This window comes from Rhinichthys klamathensis, unplaced genomic scaffold (assembly GCF_029890125.1).
Source record: "Rhinichthys klamathensis goyatoka isolate OS25496 unplaced genomic scaffold, OSU_Roscu_1.1 h1tg000050l_1, whole genome shotgun sequence".
Classification (NCBI taxonomy): Eukaryota; Metazoa; Chordata; class Actinopteri; order Cypriniformes; family Leuciscidae; genus Rhinichthys; species Rhinichthys klamathensis.
In genome coordinates this window covers 837,724-858,074 of record NW_026606596.1, presented here as the reverse complement: position 1 = coordinate 858,074, position 20,351 = coordinate 837,724, and the positions used below count along the sequence as shown (strand labels likewise).

The 20,351-nt window shown below is 39.8% G+C and overlaps 1 protein-coding gene across 6 annotated transcripts in view; it reads right to left on the bottom strand.

The window, feature by feature from the left end:
- auts2a (activator of transcription and developmental regulator AUTS2 a) overlaps positions 1-20,351 on the bottom strand; it is a 393,745-nt gene that overhangs the window by 215,780 nt on the left and 157,614 nt on the right. For all 6 annotated transcript variants that reach the window (XM_056247641.1, XM_056247645.1, XM_056247642.1 and 3 more), the window contains one exon: positions 16,995-17,096. In XM_056247641.1, coding sequence (XP_056103616.1) covers positions 16,995-17,096 — 102 coding nt within the window. The remainder of the gene's footprint in view (positions 1-16,994; positions 17,097-20,351) is intronic.

Sequence of the window (20,351 nt, the reverse complement as noted above, 5' to 3'; positions counted from 1 at the left end):
CGGCATTGATCTCATTTGTTGAGGAGATAAGGCTGTAATTGGATGATGCCTGAAATCAGATGGAACTCCATGGCAAGACCAAGGCTAATTCCACTATCCCTGACCTGCCTAAATAGCTAGGCCATGGCCACAACTACAGGGGGTTAATCCTGTCCAATCCCACCCCCAAGCCAGCTCATCACCATCTGGGCCACTGTCCACCTCTCTTCCTCCTGTTTGAGCCAGGCCTCCAAGCCATTGAGGCAAGAGAACAAGTGTACCCGACCACTCCAGACAAGAACCTGAGCCAAGACCCTAATTGTAAATGCATAATCTATTGAACTGTGATGCTGACTGTAGTGGCTGTCTGCAGGATAAATTACTACATAAATATTTAAGCTCACATGACATTGCCAAACAACCACAGACTCTGAGTTCCTACACTGTCTACTTCTCAAAGTAATTATTCTTGGAGGCAGGGTGGTAATGTTGTTAGTTTGTTTAACAAAAGACCCAAGGATGGCTTGAATAAACTCAGTATCTTAACGGTTTACTGGTTTGCACACAATATTTTTCACCTTTAACATGAGTACACATTACTAGTGGTCGGGCAATATGCCGATATAAAGCCAATATTTCACACTAATTCATTTAAAAATAGTAATCAAGTCGCATGCTGCCATAAAATTTTTATTTTTACATAATTTTTTACTGAATTAGAAATGAATGTAACAAAATTAATCAATATGAAAAAAATAATTTGAACTTAATAAAAAAGACAAACCTGTACAATTAACAGATTTTTACTTTGGAATTCATTAACTATATAAAGAAGTTTGTTTTGTTAACACTTTACACTAGGGCTGGAACGATGCGTCGGCGTAATCAATCACGTCGATTATGCATAGTTTATGTTCATCCCTAATCCCATGTCATGTTTCACACAAAACAAAACTCTAAAGCCGATGCTAATGGCTAATGCGGCGCTAAATACAAGCCTGCACATTTTCACCGCATTCAACGGCAGTATCAAAAATGGCGATGTCCATAACATCAGGAAGTTTTATCCCAATTGACAGCGTGTTGTTACAGGGGTCATATAATGCCATTTTCATACAAGTTAATTTGATTCTTTAGGGTCTAAATGAAAAGTTTGTAATATACTTTAATTAAAAATTCTCATTAGTATTGTAAGAAAACACTCATTTAACCTGGTCAAAAACAGCACTGTTTTCAGCACGCCGTTTCAGTGCATATGACTTTAAATGATAATGAGCTTCGCTCACTCCGCCCCTCTGTTCTGCGGGCGTTTCGACACAACGCACGTGGAGTGTTGCCTTGACAACAGTTGAGGGTATATTTTGGAGAGAGAATGGCAGCGGGAGTCTCTGAGGACACATCTGTGCAACCGTATCAGTTTGAACCGGAGTCGCACCCCGAACAAGATGACAGCCGCAAAGAAGTTCGACAAATAAGGCTCGAACAATAATGTCACTTTTATCTATCTTTGTGTACTGGCAGGGAAGAGTAACTTAGTGAGATGTAACGTTATGAACGCTATGTGTTTACTGATGTATACGTACTTAGTTTGTAATAACACAATAACCATAACGCATTGTTCATTATAAACGTGGGATTATGAATTATATTGAGAACGTCGTACATAGGAAACATGCCGTAATGTAACGTTACCCTGAGTGTAAACCTTAGCCGCATTCATCGTGAAGCGTGCAAGCGATTTGCAAAGATTAATATAAAGGTTAATAAAATTTTACACTCACTTCTTCTGGAGGTTCAGCAGGGACATGAATAGTTGGTACCGATTCTTTTTTCAGGAGCAGCTTCTTAGCAAAACCAGCTGTATACTGAGTCTGACCCTCGTTTATAAAGCAGTCTGGTGAGAAATGATTCGCACAAACATGAAAGCATTGACGTTGCTCGTGGGGAATATTCCCTTCGAAAACAAAACTCAGCCACTGCGTCTTCAGCGGTTCGGATTTAGGAACATCAAAATGACTGCTGTGTTCGTTATTACACCCAAGAACAGAACACCACAATCGCTTAGACGCCATTCTGCTCCAGCGTATCAACAACGACGGACTATGATGACAGCTCGCTCAGGGCGGGTCTGTGTTGAAACGCTGCTGTCAATCAACAATCGTGGGAGGGGCGTCCGACCGTGTGACGTCACACGGTCGAACGCCCCTCCCACGATTGTTGATTGACAGCAGCGTTTCAACACAGACCCGCCCTGAGCGAGCTGTCATCATAGTCCGTCGTTGTTGATACGCTGGAGCAGAACACGATTTGAGGCAGGGAAAAACATATAAGGAGATTAAAACAAAAACACTGAATGGATTTTTATCATTATATGATGGTTGTGTACAGGCACTGCCAACACACATTTCAGTACAATCAACTTGAAAAAGTGCATGTACTATTATATGACCCCTTTAAACAAACGAGTCCAATGGAGGCATGAGTTCATCAGATATTTTAAACAACCAACAAGGACTTTAAATGCTTAGTAACCGAGTGCAGAGAGAACGTTTGAGTCACGCGCCTCACAGCTCCGGTGGATCTGAGGATGAACGCAAATAATTTCTACATCTCCTTGAGTAAACTAAATCCGTCATGATTATACAGTTAACCTTGGCTCTCACATTTATGATGTGGCAGACAACTAGTTGTCCAATGCGGTCTGTTTATTCAGCGCGGGTTTGTCGGGAATGCGGTTGGGAGTCCTGAAAATGTGTCAGTTCAGTTACATTGGGTTGTTTTCACAAAAAAACAAAACGCTGTATGAACGCAACAGTATTAAGCAGCGCTGCCATACTATCCATTAGCATCTTTTTGTGTGTGAAACATGACAGGGGATTAGGGATGAACATAAACAGTGCATAATCAACGTAATCGATTATGATGACGCGTCGTTCCAGTCCTACTTTACACTAATGTTCAATTCGTTAATTTTATTTGAAGGTATAGTTCATCCAAAAATTACAATCCTGTCATCATTTTCTCACCCTCATGTCGTTCTAAACCTGTACGACTTTCTTCTGCAGAACACAAAAGATGATATTTCTGGCTTCTGAATAAAATATAGCATAAAACAATTCTCACCGTTGTACTGAAAAACCGGTTTCGTGGAATATACAGCAACAACATCAAGAACAATAGAACAATAGAAAAAACTGTAATGCAACGTATAACTTTGACTGCTCGGCATGTTTTGAGAGAAGTGAGATGAAGCAGTGTATCAGGTGAAAAGCAATAAGCTATACCCTGAAGATGAAAGCTTCACAAATCCTTTGATGACTCAGAGTTTGGTGCATAGTGCTGTTTTTGATCAGACTAACTAGAACGGAGGGAGTTTTGCAGAATGCAGTCATGGGTTTGATAAAGTGTCGAGAAACTCTGAGGCTCGTCTAAGAAATATCTCGCAAAAAAAAAAAAAAAAAGCTTCCTCTTAAGCTTGCGTGCCTTGTAAAAAAAAAGAGAAGCTTTTAAGCCCAAAGACACTTACTGTGACGTGTCATTTCTAAAAACATAAACTCTCACTTAGAATGAACATTCTTGTGGCGTATTTTCATTTCCAGCAGTATAATGTACAATAATAAGCAAAATCATGGAGACCCGCAGTGCACCCAGTTCTGGGAAGTGGAGAAATTCTTCATAACTGCGGCAGCAAGAATATTCCGGAGATAAAAATATCTATAAAACTGTAAACTATTTTTCTCTCGATCCCTCTCGAACACTCAACTCAACAGTACCAGCGGGGCAAGAAGGTAATTCGACCGGCCAATTTAAACATGTCATGATTGAGCTGGAAAGAACAAACGGACATCAAAGAACAAACCTCGAGTCTGAGAGAAAGAGCAGCGTGCTGGCGGGAGGGCTGAGAGAGGGACGAGAAACGAGTAGGGGGGGTTCGATTCGTGTGTCATTACGACCACACCGCTGTGTTGCTATTCTGGATTCCTGGGGTTTGACATCTAGATTGCAGATGGATAAGTGTGCCTTAAAACCACATCCCCCATCAGGGAAAAGAAAATCATTTCTCATAACGGCATCTATTTACTGGCACGGCCTATCTCTCCCACAGGGCCCGAAACAAATGAAAATGTTATTTCTCTCCTCATGAACTCCCACCTTTTCTGTCTGCCTTTTTTCACTGCCAGCAATTTCATTCTCCCTCTAAATTTGAGTTAAGTCCATGACTAGGGGGAAATAATGTCTCTGGAATAATCTTTCCGAAACTATGATTCCAGGGGGCTGTGTTCCTCTTATATATTTATATACCTTCACATTTATTTACTCTGTTCTCAGGCTTTTTGCCTTGCGGTTTTGGAGGAAATTGCAGTGGCTTCTGATATGGAAGCGATGCGACATACGGAGGATCTCTCTGTAATCCCCTCAACCGCAGCGAGGCCTTGATGGGGACCGAACATGCCCTCTGCCAAACATTTAAACAGCCCTGATGCGGACAGAAAGCCGCTCACAACAGCGCCTGTCAGAGAGGCATTTCGAGCGCCACTCAGAGCTGATGCAAAGCACAATATTAGCTCAACCCTTTGCAATGTTAAGCCTAGAATGACACAATTGTAAGCATTGCAAAACAACCAGATAAAGGGTCTTTTTTGTGGTGATCACACATGATCAGACACGTTGAGCTGTGCTGCGCAAACGGTCAACACAAGCTTGAATCCAGCTCACAACATTCCTCAATCCTGTTCCTCACACTTCTCAACATCACTTCCTGCCAATCTCTGATGGTTCTCAACCACTGTCCAACACAATATTCAAAGGGCCCTCATATATGCTATAATATTTCAATATGTTCTGTTGTAATTATGATGACGTTGCTTGTTTCAATTGAGTGTCAATGTATTGGATTCATTAAAAACATTTATTTTTGTGATTACAGAAGTTCCATGTTCTTTAATAAAACAAAAAACAAAAATAAAAGAGAGAAATATTCCATTCATACCTCAGATGGATGTGCTTTTTAGAATTGTAAGTTAGATTATTTTAATATAACTTAATTTAAATCATTTTTAAATCATCATTTTAAGTCATCTTGCATATTTGAAGTTTGCTGAGGCCTTCTGGTTGAGAACCACTGCTCTATGGCAACACAGTGTGATGTAAATTAACTGGAAATAAACAGAAAGGTGAAGTAAAAAAATTAAATAAACTAAGAAGTATGATGTAAAAAATAAACAAAGAAAGAAATATTTTAGATTAAGCCCCATTTCATCCAAGTCATTAATCAAAAGAGTTGCATTTTTCACTTAAATTGTTATGCTATATTATTTCCTTTTAAATATTGCACATGACAAAAATGCACAATAGAAGCATTTTAACTATTGCTCTTGGACTTGTGGATCCCATGTCCGGTCAGGATTCAGACGTCAGCTCTGGGCAGGGTTTGAGGTGGATGTTTTAATAGCTTGTTCTTTACAGCACTCTTTAACACTCTGTGTGTACTCAGCCTCTTCCACTCAAGCATAAATCTCAACAGAACCGTGACAGATAGTTCTGGAACCTTGGCTGGATCCAGAACACCCAGCAAGGATTTATGTTTCCCCAACCACCTGCGTGGCCTGACATGCCATTTAAACGGCTGCTGGAAGAAAATCAAAACCAAGAAACTACTTTACTTTTTCATTCCATCTCATGTTTTTTTTTTTTTTTTTTTTTTGCATATGAGGAGGAAAACTTGTGGTTGTTACACTAAATCACAAAGGCAATACAACTTAGCGATTTGTTACATTTCACAAATCCTTTACATAACCACTTTAACAGAAATAAGAGATTTTCTTTATTTACTCATTTGATCATAAAGCTCTGTGCTTAGACTGAAGTCACGAAGAAACGTTTGATTTTATTCTCAACAGACACGCTCTCTGATCTCGGTCTGACCAGATAGTGAATAACTGAAAAACACAGCACAGTTCATTAACTTAACGTCAGTGACCACAACGCCACTGTGACGCCTGCAGTGTGTTAAAAGCCTCTTTGAATACAGTCTAATGGTTCGGAGTCCAGCGATATACCTTCTCACTGGAGCCCAGCAGACACATTCACACATTAAAATTCTATTGGGGGACGAAACAGCGGGAAGGCCGTGCATGGAGATAATGGCCATTCAGACCGCAATATCCGATTACCGTACAGAGCTGTAAAGCAAGGAAGGTGGTATTTGAAGGCTCAACTTTGTGTTCTTTATTAACACAACATTATGAAACAAATTAAATCTGTTTAATGCCAGAAAGGTGGCACAACTGATCCTTCAAACAGGAAATTACAGATAGATAGTTCCGCTCTTTGGATGGGCTAGTCCAGCTGTTTGGATTTGAAGCTGTTGAATATAGTCAATACACACCACCTATGATCAATCAACTGAATTTCACAAATTGCTAAACATGTATATAATATATAATAAAATCTATACTGTAAAAATTATATGTCCAAGAAGTCATGGCAACATATGTTTTTCAAAATAATTAAAACAAGATTCAACTAGACCAATTTTTCTTATTTTTTTTAAATGATTTGAAATTACTTGTACAGCCAATATGATTATACTTAAAAATTGAAGGCAGCAACTGAACTTATCTTTGGTTAAGTTGAAGCAGGTGGATTTGTTTTTATGTGCTTGGCTAACAGCTAATGAATAGCCTATTACATATAACTACATTATTTAGTAGATAAATTATTTATTGTGATTACTGACATTGGGAAGAAATTTACTTAATTATCTTTAATTATGAATCATTAAGAATGTTATTTTTAACTGTTGTTGTCGTATGGTGTTGTTTTTCCAATCTATTTTCACACGCACGCACGTACGCACGCACGCACACACACACACACACACACACACACACACACACACACACACTATATATATATAAACCTATTATTATGATCACATTTAAATGTATGCATTTAGCAGATGTTTTATCCAAAGCAACTTAATATACATTGCATCCATTTTTATTAGTTTATGCATTTCCTGGGAATCAAACCCATGACCTTGGCATTACTAGCACTACATTAATGTTTATTAAACATTTACTTTTACTAACTAAAAACATTGTATTAATACAATTTATCAGGACTCCACAACACCACTTAACTGTGGTAAAATCATTCCCCATATTCTATGGCAGCCACAAGTCAATGTAGCGAATCCAGCACAATAGTGAGAGATTTGATTGGCAGTGCTGAACAGTTTCGGCCATGCTTTATGAGGAGAAATGGAGAGTAACCAGGCCTACAACCTCACAATACAAAACCTTTCCAACTTCTCCTCCCACTTTCTCTCATCCCCGGAGAACCGCACACAGCCTTTCCGTCAGCACCTGGGTCTGCTGAAGATACGGCAGCACTACTTGGCCTGGGCAAGGCTGTCTCTATCCATCATAAGGAAGGATCATTAAGGACTGAAAACACAAGTCGCCTCTGAGGAAGCCAAACAAGCGGAGGAAAAAAATGTCAGGAAGAGAAAGAAGTCTGGTATATTTACAACATAGGCTTAGGGAATAGGGTCATGGCAGCTCAGTTGAACACACACACAAACACACAGAGGCTCCAGGTCAGGGTGATTTGTAGGCCCGGGAGATGTGAGCTTGTGCTGGTGTTTATGAAAGCGACTGATGCCTGTATCCTGGTGGGAAAGGTTTCATTTATTTTAGCTCATAGTCATGGCAAAGTATTTGACAACTTTCCTCAAGTGACGCTTGCTCCACAGAGGGTGAGGGGTGTCGAAGCATTTCCCCCATACGTTGTGTGTGTGTGTGTGTGTGTGTGTCGTACATAGAAGACACAGGCATGCTTTCTATACAGGCTCTGAGTCAAAAATCTTTTCTTTTCCGCTCTCTTTCTCTGCCGCATTCTCGCACATTCTGAATATGGTACCCACATTGGTCTCTTATTGCTATGGCAACAAGCGATTTCTCTTGCTCCTTGGGCCCCGTGCTGTCATTATCCAATCAGAACAAGACCTTTGTTAAGATTCCCTCAGGCTCCACTTATTCAACTCACTATGATGAACTGACCTTAACACTAAAGGGAGACAGAGAGAGAACGACAGCAAGAGAGAGATTCCTCCAAGCTATCAGTCTTTATCTGGAAAAAAATAAATAAATGAGGAAACGACGGGCATTTAAATGGCACTACAATCTGCACTCTGATCTGAAAAGAAGACAAAGAGAAAGAGACAACCCAGTCTCTGCCAGCACTTTTTGTCTGCTTCTCTCTCTCTCACTCCCTTCCTCCTACTGTCTGTGAGTGAAAAAAAGAGGGATTTGGAGAAAAATGTAACGAGATTAGCTGGTGATTGACTGGATGCTGTTAAACTGGACTGGATTTAAGGGTACTGTGCTGGTAACTGGCTCTGGTTAAGACACTGTTAACCAGATCAAACAAAAATAATCAGACACACAAAAATTTAGACATAAGAGAAGAAAAATCTGACTTTTGAAAACGCACATGCTCCAACACACTGAGCAATGGAGGGTCATGTAAGTATAAAGTCAGTCTCTGATGTTCATTAGTCATTTCATGCTCAATGTTCTAGATAAAAAACAATCCAAATTAAATACATTTAAAATTGTACAATATATATTCAAAATTGTACAATATAAATAATATTTATAAAATTGTACAAAATAAAATGTATATACAAAAATAATAATAATGTAATAAAAATAAAGTGAAATCTGTGATGATGTTGAAAAAAAATGTAGTACATTCATTCTACTATTCTTACACAAGCCATGGTTGACTTGTCTCTGTAGAGGTTAGAAAACTTGCACCTGATGCTTCAGAGCCTCAATATGATTGGTTCCCTACTTGATAGATAAGTGCTGACTGTATGTGTAGATATGTTCATTTGTGTTGTCTCTCTCCCATCGCCCATGATGGACAGTTAGCTGTTAGATAATGACAGCACAATACAGACAGGCTGTGATGAAAGCAGACCACCCTGTCACTGTGTGTCAAAATCTCTTGCCACATTCACACAAAAACAATCTCAGGTTCACCTCAGTCCACACCTGCCAACAGTGGAGGAATTGAGGAAGATGTATGACAATAAAAATGTCTTGGTGTCCACGAGACTCAAGAGGCATTTTCTTCAGCAAGTCTTTGATTTGGAACTGTTCATTTAACTTACAACAGCGAAATTCAGATTATAGTTGATAGTTCAATAAATTCAAGTAAATTTTTACTCATATCTGGACTCTGAATTGCTTAAATGAAAAAGACAGTAAAAGTCCCCCTTGAAGGTATTGTACAAGGAGTTGTAGTAAGGTTGTTTTTGCCGACAGTGAGGTTTTGTTGACATTTTGTAACAAAATAAAAATTCTAGCAGTTGGGATTTGCTATATAGTACAGTATGTATACAAATAAAGTTGAAAATAATATATATATATATATATATATATATATATATATATACACACACACATATATATATATATATACACACACACTGTGTTCATTTTTGGGTGAACTAACCCTTTAAAGTATTAAATGACCATAAAGAGTTGTGAGGCCATGGTCAGATCCACGTCATGTGCTTCAGATCTTAAAGTGACAACAGCCTAATACACCTGCTGCTGTCTGTCATTAAGGATAATCAACAAAAAAAATCGCTCACTGCTCTAGACTGAATAACTTTTGTAGCTTTAATAAGGATTCATCTATATTTAGATCAAACAATTAAAAAATACTGTCTTTATATTGTTTTTATGTTTTTTCTACATTTATTTGGAGATTAACTGTGAAATTATTACAATACAAAATATATTAAAAACGTAATGTAAGGTGTGGTTAATTGCGATTAACTACAGAAAAATGTGCTATTAATTAGTTTTTTTTATTGACTGACAGCACTAGTTAATATAAATATATCTAGTCCTTAAAATAGTCCTTGAGCAGCCTAATAAGGGGGACTTTCACAAAAATCTTTTTATATATATATATATATATATATATACAGTATATGTGAATGTTCTTTTTTTCAGATTCTTTGAAATAATTAAAAAGAAAGTCACACATTTAGCTCGTGGCTGTGCTAAAAGTGTGAACGTTAATGGTAAAAAACAGCTGTGGCATCTAAAGGAAGAGTACTATCCATATAGATAAGTGTGTGTGTGTGTGTGTGTGTGCAGCGCTGGCCAGTTTCGACATAATAGCAAAGCAGAGAGGGACGGGTGGCAGGTTTATTGTGGTGCTGTCACCAGCCGTGTTTCAGGTCAGAGTGACTGACAGCTGATTTAGAGCAGTGCTGTTAAGCTATAAAGCAATCATAACCACTACTGTTCTTCAGACACACTCCGTATTCCTTTCCACATGCACACAATGAACTGACAGTTATAAACACACTGTAATCCAGACAGGCAAAAATAACCTCCTCAAATGCTGGCACACTAGCACAAATGCACAAACAAATGCATTTTCTGCCACACACAGACACACATTCTACACTCCTGTTCAAACACTTTAACTCCTGCCATGATAATAAGCTAATTATAGGTGCGATGCAACTGCCATATCTAAATGCACGTCTCTAATAAGGAACATTTCAAATTAGAGAACGAGCGAGTGGAAGAAGAAGAGAGAGAGAGAGAGAGAGAGATCAGGAGTGACGAATGGAGACGGCAAAAGAACTACTAGATAATTGATGCGAGCAATTACAACTTCCATGTCGGAGCAAATTGGTCGGCATTTCTCAGCATGTAAGGGCCCCTGACCTCATTATAACAACTGTGTAGAAGAATAATCAAAATTAGCAGCGAGGTTTGAGGATCTTTAAGAACAACATCTATATTATATGACATAAATCTGCTCCAGCAGCCATAATTACAGGGTGGAGATTGTTTTACCACATAGCGAAAGAATCCCCCAGCACAGGCAGAACTAATAATCTACAGCCACTAACCACAACGCTGGATTCAAATATGTTCACTGCAAAACAGCAAGAGGGCTACAAATCCTTGCAAACCAATCAGAGAGTTCCAAAGTGAACACACAGGGGACCATGAGAAAGAATGATGTTTCATAGCGTTGCATTTAGAGAACATTTATATGAAGTACTGGAAACACATACTACATAACTAAACTAGCTGCAATGTGTTTATAGTAACGCTGCACAATTCTGGAGAAATTGAGAATCACTTTTTTTTTTAAATAGAGATCAAAATTCTCTTATAATTCTGAATAGACAACTAAACAAAATAATGTAATTTAGAAGTAATCTAGACACAATGTTAATTGCCACAATGTTAATCGCCCAATGTATATTCGAATGGTCCGCTGTGATCTTACTTGTCAACAGTTTCATAGACATAGCCGGATTGTTGTCATTTAGGAATAACATCGCGTGGGTGTTTGAGATTGCGATTTATTTACTATTAATTGTGCAGCTCTATTTCACGTGGATAGTTAAAAATTATTACACTGTCCTGTGAATTCACTGTGCTGAGGATTCATGTTAAAAATACAATTAACCACCTCTTCAAAGCTTGAATTCTGATTCGGTCCCTTCAACCTCAAAATCAGGTTTGTCTCATCTATTCTGAATAGCACTGATGGGATGATTAACTTGAATTCTGTATCAAAACTGAATTATAAATCTGAATTCTACTCCTTCAACCACAAAAATCAGGTTGTCTCATCTATTCTGAATAGAACTGCTGACATAATGAATCTGAATTCTGTATATGGATTGTAAATGTAAATCTGAATTCTTCACTCTGAAATCTGCCGATTACACTCATCCACTCTGATATATTGCCGACAACATTAGTCATGCAGATTCTGATCAGACATACATGTGTGTGTGTGTGTATGAGTGTCGAGAGCACGTCTCTTTACACTACACACCCGACCCCCCACACATGACAGACCACTAAACAGGCCAAACTGCCACCTGACCCTCAATGTAAATATTTCATTGCTCTGCCTCAGTTAAGACTGCACTGAATGATGAATGAGCAATAAAACGTGTTACCCAGAAATCCCAAAGTACAGTCTCTATGGCGACCAAAGAGCAGGTAATGTCATCGCTTTCTCTCAGCCTTTCGGTCTGTTTCACTGTCTGTCTGTGCCTCTCTGTGTCAGATTAGCAGGCTGTAATGAGAGTTAAAGAGTCGCTTTAGGATGGTGCCTCTATAGGAGGGACACTGCAGTGACGATGATGTTAAATTAACTGTCATATTTAAGCCTTTTAGTTTGGTTTTGTTCGCGGCTTGGACTGACCTCATTATCGTCTCCTACTTTGTCTCTCATCAGCAAGATGGTGACGGGTAGGCAAAGGCACCAAACGCTCAGGGGGCACGTACGGCCGTCCCCCATTCCTCTCGGCAAACACACACACACCAAAAGAAAAGCATTAATGTGCTGTTTACTGGAATCCGGCGCCCTGTAATTGCCAATTTATTTGATAGGCAGCCGGATAATGATGGCATTTCACTCCTGCCGCAGAGACTAAACACATGTGTGTTTGATTCACCCTGTCTCTACCACACATCCCCTTCTCTCCTCTTCCCTTTGCCCTGGCCTCCAGCCACCCTGCCTGGGGAAACCGTGCCGCCATGCTGGCTTCAAACACGGCTGAAAGGGGACCCGGGGCTTCGGAGCAAATACAGCAAGCCTGCCAATTTATCCAAGGTTTGGGGTTACTGCTGGCGAGAACAAGGCTGATGCACCATTTGTAGCTTAATGAGCTGGCAGCGCATGGGGGCAGGGGCAGGGGGAGAGAGGGAGAGGGAAGAGAGAGGGTGAGAAAAAGGAGGAAAAGAAGGGGGGCGAGCAAGATGTCCTGTGTGACCTCTTTTGACCCCAGCTTCCTCTCTGTCAAGTGAAGATCAACACCAGGCTCTTTCTCTCGTTTTTTTTTTTTCATCAGTGCAGTGGATAGGAGTAAGAGAGAGAAGACATCATTAGAACTCTGCCAAACAGTCTATAAAGAGCAAGAATTACTCCTCAAAACCCCAACTCAAGCTTACCGTCTTTTTTCATTTCACTTTAAGGAAAATTGTGTGCGTATGCAATCATGAATACATACAAACAGTATATACTTTTACATGTCAAAAATAATGTTTCTCTTCCTGCCTCTTGGGGGCTATTTGCAGTAGCCCTAAATCACTTGCACTGTTTGTAAAATTACAGATTTTTTTCTGGTCGCCTATGTGGATAAATTTACTACTTCAACCTACTGTACATGCTATAGTTAATAAATGTTTGCAGGAAGTTCCCACATTACAAGCGGGGAACTTGCAGGAATGAGTAAAATTATGTTCAATACCCACAAACTAGTGTCGAAATTCAGGCCCTGCTCTCCATCTCTGTTATCTAGTAACTCTATGCTGGTATGAAGTGGTTTTTATGGTGTGACTGTGAATAAGCTGCTTCCACCATCCTCTCAGGAATAGCTCTACTTTGAGTGTGACCCTGAGAAACTGCTCAAGCAAAAAAATCTCCAGCACCTTTCAGCACCTCCTGTTTAGAATTCAAAGGGTTTCATAACATTCAGTGACAGACAAATACACTAGCCAATGAAATTTGAGTAGACGGCATACTAATTTGATGAGAATGAAAATTCATTATTGACGGTGAATTCACAGCCTTGCTATTATTCATGTCAAAATAAAAAAATTCTATGAGATCCTCAGAGGTGATCACCTTATTCTTTTGCTAATATTTAAAGTTATAATTATGATTATTAAATATAATAAAATAACTTGTGATTATGTCTCATTGACTTCATGAAATTTTACACAAAATAAATAAATAAATACTAATTATATAATGTGTTCCTTTATTTATTTATTTATCTGGTTCAACTTGCCGTTAACTTGAGTCTTAAAGGGAGAGTTTGGCCAAAAATAAAATAATTCTATCATTTTTATTCTAATCTTCATCTCTACTGGAGCTCATGTCTAGCCTGCATCTAGATTAAAACAAAACTTTTGATTTCCACCATAGAATAACAGCATGCATGTTTGAAACAACATAAATGTTCTTTTTTGAGTGAACTATCCCTTTAAGACTCAAGTTGAAACCCATCATACACAACACAATCTGCATATCTTGGCGGGTTGTTTTCACCTGTCCAATAATCAAACTCAATCTTGTGTTTCACCTCTAACTTTATCTGTTTCCCCTATTCCACTTGCATTTCTTCTTTTCCTATCTCCCTTTCCCTCTCCTCACCCCCTCTCATGCTTTATCTCTTCGGTCTTCCCTCTCTTCCCTGACGAGGGGCTGCAGGTATCATTTCAATTTCTGATGTCAACATCAAATTACTTATTTCATTTCATGCCTGGCCAAGCATCCTATAGCTACATGCAGGAGTGGTCGCGCTCAACTCGTTCTGCCGTGTCTGTTCCGACGACTCGCCTCGCCCTCCAGCTGACAGCTCTAATTATGCCCGATATCTGATAGTGCCGGCACACACTCACAGACTCACATCTCCACTGCGGGAGCCAGAGCTTGAGGTTTGAAGAGGGCCAATGCCAGACTGCCTGAGCTTTCACACGAGCCTCTGTATAAGATCCGTAAACAACGATAACATAACTTTCAGTGCAATGTAAACTGTATAGACTGCCTTCACATGGTTGAATGCTGCTTCAAGAGGGTTAAATATGGCTGTGTGTGCGTGAAGGGATGCACTGATTCTGGCCAATGTCGATAAGCAGACGATTATTTTCATATAATGGCCGATAACCACAGAATGGCCAATATTTAAATTCTATACTATTTTGTCAAAAAAAGAAGGTATGTGTATAATACACTCACCTAAAGGATTATTAGGAACACCTGTTCAAATTCTCATTAATGCAATTATCTAATCAACCAATCACATGGCAGTTGCTTCAATGCATTTAGGGGTGTGGTCCTGGTCAAGACATTCTCCTGAACTCCAAACTGAATGTCAGAATGGGAAAGAAAGGTGAATTAAGCAATTTTGAGCGTGGCATGGTTGTTGGTGCCAGACGGGCTGGTCTGAGTATTTCACAATCTGCTCAGGTACTGGGATTTTCACGCACAACCATTTCTAGGGTTTACAAAGAATGGTGTGAAAAGGGAAAAACATCCAGTATGCGGCAGTCCTGTGGGCGAAAAATGCCTTGTTGATGCAAGAGGTCAGAGGAGAATGGGCCGACTGATTCAAGCTGATAGAAGAGCAACTTTGACTGAAATAACCACTCGTTACAACCGAGGTATGCAGCAAAGCATTTGTGAAGCCACAACATGCACAACCTTGAGGCGGATGGGCTACAAGTTACAACAGCAGAAGACTCCACCGGGTACCACTCATCTCCACTACAAATAGGAAAAAGAGGCTACAATTTGCAAGAGCTCACCAAAATTGGACAGTTGAAGACTGGAAAAATGTTGCCTGGTCTGATGAGTCTCGATTTCTGTTGAGACATTCAGATGGTAGAGTCAGAATTTGGCGTAAACAGAATGAGAACATGGATCCATCATGCCTTGTTACCACTGTGCAGGCTGGTGGTGGTGGTGTAATGGTGTGGGGGATGTTTTCTTGGCACACTTTAGGCCCCTTAGTGCCAATTGGGCATCGTTTAAATGCCACGGCCTACCTGAGCATTGTTTCTGACCATGTCCATCCCTTTATGGCCACCATGTACCCATCCTCTGATGGCTAGTTCCAGCAGGATAATGCACCATGTCACAAAGCTCGAATCATTTCAAATTGGTTTCTTGAACATGACAATGAGTTCACTGTACTAAAATGGCCCCCACAGTCACCAGATCTCAACCCAATAGAGCATCTTTGGGATGTGGTGGAACGGGAGCTTCGTGTCCTGGATGTGCATCCCACAAATCTCCATCAACTGCAAGATGCTATCCTATCAATATGGGCCAACATTTCTAAAGAATGATTTCAGCACCTTGTTGAATCAATGCCACGTAGAATTAAGGCAGTTCTGAAGGGCGAAAGGGGGTCAAACACAGTATTAGTATGGTGTTGCTAATAATCCTTTAGGTGAGTGTATATATGCACACACTAATTGTATATCTAGATTGTATATGACTGAATACACAAATAACAGTTAAAATGTAAAACATCACGTTGAAATAGTACATTTGGAGTTTCAGTGCTTAATTATGTGCTTTGTGTTTTTAGGGTACATCACTGATGTCCAAGCATGGTCACTGTTACATTTTTCACTGTGTTACTTTCTGTCGTCTCCACTTCTCTGGTATATAAGCACAGTCGCGCTTCAGCCTGAGTCTCCACTGTAGCTGCCAGCTGAGTAAATAGGATGTTCTTATCACCACCCGAGCACAAACACATACCAAAGCCTGCAGGCCTGGGGGTGCAGACAGCCTTCGCGCTATTCTACATGTACCTCACACCCTGACAACACAAGCACAGCACACACACACTGAGCTCAAGAACAGCTCGGCTCTTAAAACACTCCTATTGTTCCTGTTGGCACAGGGCCTTGTCTAGACCAATGGAGTGGATAAGAGAAATTGTAAAATACTGTTTAAATATTGAACCTTGTTGTTTGTAAGAACGAGACAGATAAGAAAAGCCACCAACTGACAGAAAAAAATCAGGTGTCAAGACAGGACCTACCTTAACTCTTTAACTTTTTTTCTGGTTGCTTAAACTTTCATGCAACATCTACACACAATAGCAATGGTACAATTCTACACTAAATGCCAGTTCTGATACATTTTGCATTTTAGTTGTGACTGCTATAAATGCAGAGTTCCCACACAGATGGATTCACTGAAAAAAAGGAATTGTTAACAAATCAGACTTCACTATGGCTTGCAATCAAACTTTACACAAGAAATATTTAGCTGATATTTGAGCTAAATTCTTTTTCCAGTCATGGAAAACAGAATAAAAAAAAAATCAACTCTTTAAATGATCATTATAAACTTTCAGGGGTGTTGACTGAGTGTGATTTCTTGTTAGTATGGTGAGTGCTGCACAGATTGGATTGGTCACTCACGTCTGTCAGTCTGTCTCTGGAGCTGCTCCGGATGGAGGGTTTGGATTCTCCACTGACGCTATCACTGTCGCTGTCTTTGCAGTTGTTCTGGCCCGGCTTCAACTGGAAACCACAAAGACAGCAAAAAGAAACATTTAGATACAGCAAGAAGAGAAAAGGCACTAAATTAAGTTATGTATCTAAAGCACAGACCAAAAAAACAAAACAAATGGAAACAGCTCTGGTAAAAGGTAGCTATTGGATGTACACACTACCATTTAAAAGAATCTTATGTGAACCAAGACTGCATTCATTTGATCAAAAACAAAGATATTGTGAAATAGTATAACAATTTAAAAGAACTTCTTCCAATTTGAATATCTTTTAAAATGTAATTTATTACTCTTATGGTAAAGCTGAATTTTCACCATCATTACTCCAGTCTTCAGAGTCACATGACCCTTCAGAAATCATTCAACTATACTGATTTGTTGCTCAAGAAACATTTGTTATTATTATCAATTGCTTAATATTTTTTGTGGAAATCATAATACTTTTTTTCAGGATTATTTAATGAATGGAAAATTCAAAAGAACAGCATTTTATTTAAATTGAGATCTTTTGTAACATTATAAACAGTCACTTTTAATCATCTGAATGTGTCCTTGCTGAAAAAACTATTAATTTCTTTCAAAAAAAGAAAAAAATAATAAACGTAAACCGCAAATCTGACTGATCTTACTGTGCAAATCAGCCAAATACAAACTGACAACCATATTTTGCTGTTGTGTGAACATTTGGGAGATGCTAATTCGGATCGGGACATCTCTAGATTCTGTCATGATCCTTTCATCAGGGTTCCCACACCTTGGTTAACTTCAAATTCAAGAACCTTTCAATGAATTCCCAGGTCCAATACCCTCAAATTCAAGGACTTAATGTGGGGACACATTTGTTGCGTTCAACAACAAACGTCGAGGTGCCATCGTAGTAGTTTCGTGCTCGCGTGAACGTCATTGGCAAAGTACCTCACGCGAGAAACACTAAACATAACGCGTAAATCAAGCAAGCTAGTGTTCATAGGCCACGAAGTGTTGGCGAAATACACTTTCATCAGACCGGAGGGAATAATGAGCCCGTTCTCATCCCAAGGCGTAATATACTGACTCTTTTGCCAAAGCGTCTATATCCAACGCACATGGCACCCTTTAGCGTCATATGAGACGCAGATATATGGCGCCTCCTAGTGGTCTAACCCTAACACTACCCCAGACCTAAACCTACCCAAAACCGAAGCGTGTTATATTGACGCTAAAGGGTGCCATATGCGTTGGATATAGACGCTTTGGCAAAAGAGTCAAAATATTACGCTTTGGGATGAGAATGCGTTGGAATAATATGGAATTTTTTCCAGAAAACTTCTTGCACAAAATAAATTCAAGCACTTTTAAAGACCTGTCTCTATGTGTGTTTATTTTCCAAAACTTTCCAGGGCCTTGAATTTTTTTTTCAGATTCACAAACTTTCAAGGATTTCAAGGACCCGTAGGAACCCTGTTTCATATAATTTCATCACTATGAATACCGTGGCCACACCGGTCTCGAGTCCCACAGAGGTGCTCCAGAAGTATAAAAGGAGGAGTGATGACAGTGGAAGACGAGAGAGGACCAGGCATGGACTTTGTGTTGTTGTTTTGTTTTAGTTTTTATGTGGCAGTCATCCATCAGAGGCTGCACTTTTCATTTTGTTGTTTATGTTTATTTTGTGATTAAAGTTTTGCGATGAACGTTCGCTGGTTCCTGCCTCCTCCTTCCCTGGACTTAAATTTTGTTACAAATACATTGGCCAATGTTCCAAAATAATAGATTATAAACATTAAAATATAACATATATTCATGCAGCGAGAATAGGACACCAAAATGGTAACCCAAAATTCTTGTAAATGTGTTGAAGATATGGCACAGAGGGTTGAACATACTGAAACTGGGTTTTATCAAATAAAGAGCAACAAAAGAAATAGCAAAAATAAATAAACAGCAAAAGCGACTCTGACCACTGACATCTACACGGTTTTATCTGGAGAAGCCTGACTTCATATCAGACCTGTGAGAAGAGAAATAAAAACCCACCAAACTACATCAAAAGCAGTTTTCCATTCAGTAAGCCACTCTCCCCATGCAAGGACCAGAGATTCACAGCAGGTGTCCTTCAGCAGACGAGAAATCATAAAGAACAAGAGCAGAGTGTAGAGGAGAAGGACGAGGGGGAAAACGGGAGGAGGACGTAAAATCCAAAAACATCTGAGCCCCAGTAAAGTCTGGAGAACAATGGCATACTCCTGGGACCCGGCAACTGTCATCAAGGTCTGCAATTTACGTCTTCTGAAGCTTCGCCATTCAGACGGACTGTTTCCGTACCCCTCGCACTGCCAAAAACCCGCCGCCTTCATCTCTCAGCACATGAAAACCCAGTTTTATGAGTCGAGATGAGCTGTAAATGACTGCAGTGTCACTTAATGGAAAAAGCAGAGCAGGCCACGGCACACTGGGGGGTTGTTTACCAAGATGGAGAGATAGAACGGCCACTCATTTCTTTTCCTATCTTTCTCTCCCAGACATTCCCTCTTTCTCTGTCTCACTCGCTCTTTCATACTTCCCCATCACGTAGGAGAATAAAAACAGATTCTTTGCGATAGTTCTTGACAAAGGCAGCGGGACGGGGGAGGGGAGAAGATGAGGGTTGGAGAATATCTCTTTTCACTGGTGCAGGCTGTGGGTTGTTAAAGGCGCACAGGCGGGATAAGGGACTGCGGGGAAGAGGGCCCTTGAGTAAAGCACATAATTAAAATGAAACTGTTCCCTTTCTGTAGCCATTAGCTATGTGAAAGGATCTCTCTCAGAGGGAGAAGCTCAGTGACTCCAGGCAGAGACGCTTGCTTCTACCAGCAGGCCACCGTGATAAGAGGCAGGCACTGCTCAGAGAGAGAAAGAGACTGAGTGAGAGTTGGCAGTAACAAAAGGGAGGACAAGGACTGTAAAGTTTGAAGTTGAGGGAGGATAGACAAGTCAACTAGGTGCATTTCTATGTACGTGTCGTGTTTTATTCCTGTTGAGAAGCCTTGTGCTTCAAGGTCAAATACTGTCTTTATTTAGACTTCCTAAATCATTTCAATCCCACTTCTGATCTACAACGGCACTGGCCAAACCTCTTTCACATCACCGATGCTCAGAGAAAACATCAGTCCGAGAAAAGCAGACAGATTCAGCTGATAATCATCCATTGACTCATACGGTGGACTCTCAACAAACCTGAAAATGACACTGTGTGAGATGCTCTTCTCAACTGCTCTTTTAAGTTCAAGGGAAACTTAAAAAAAGA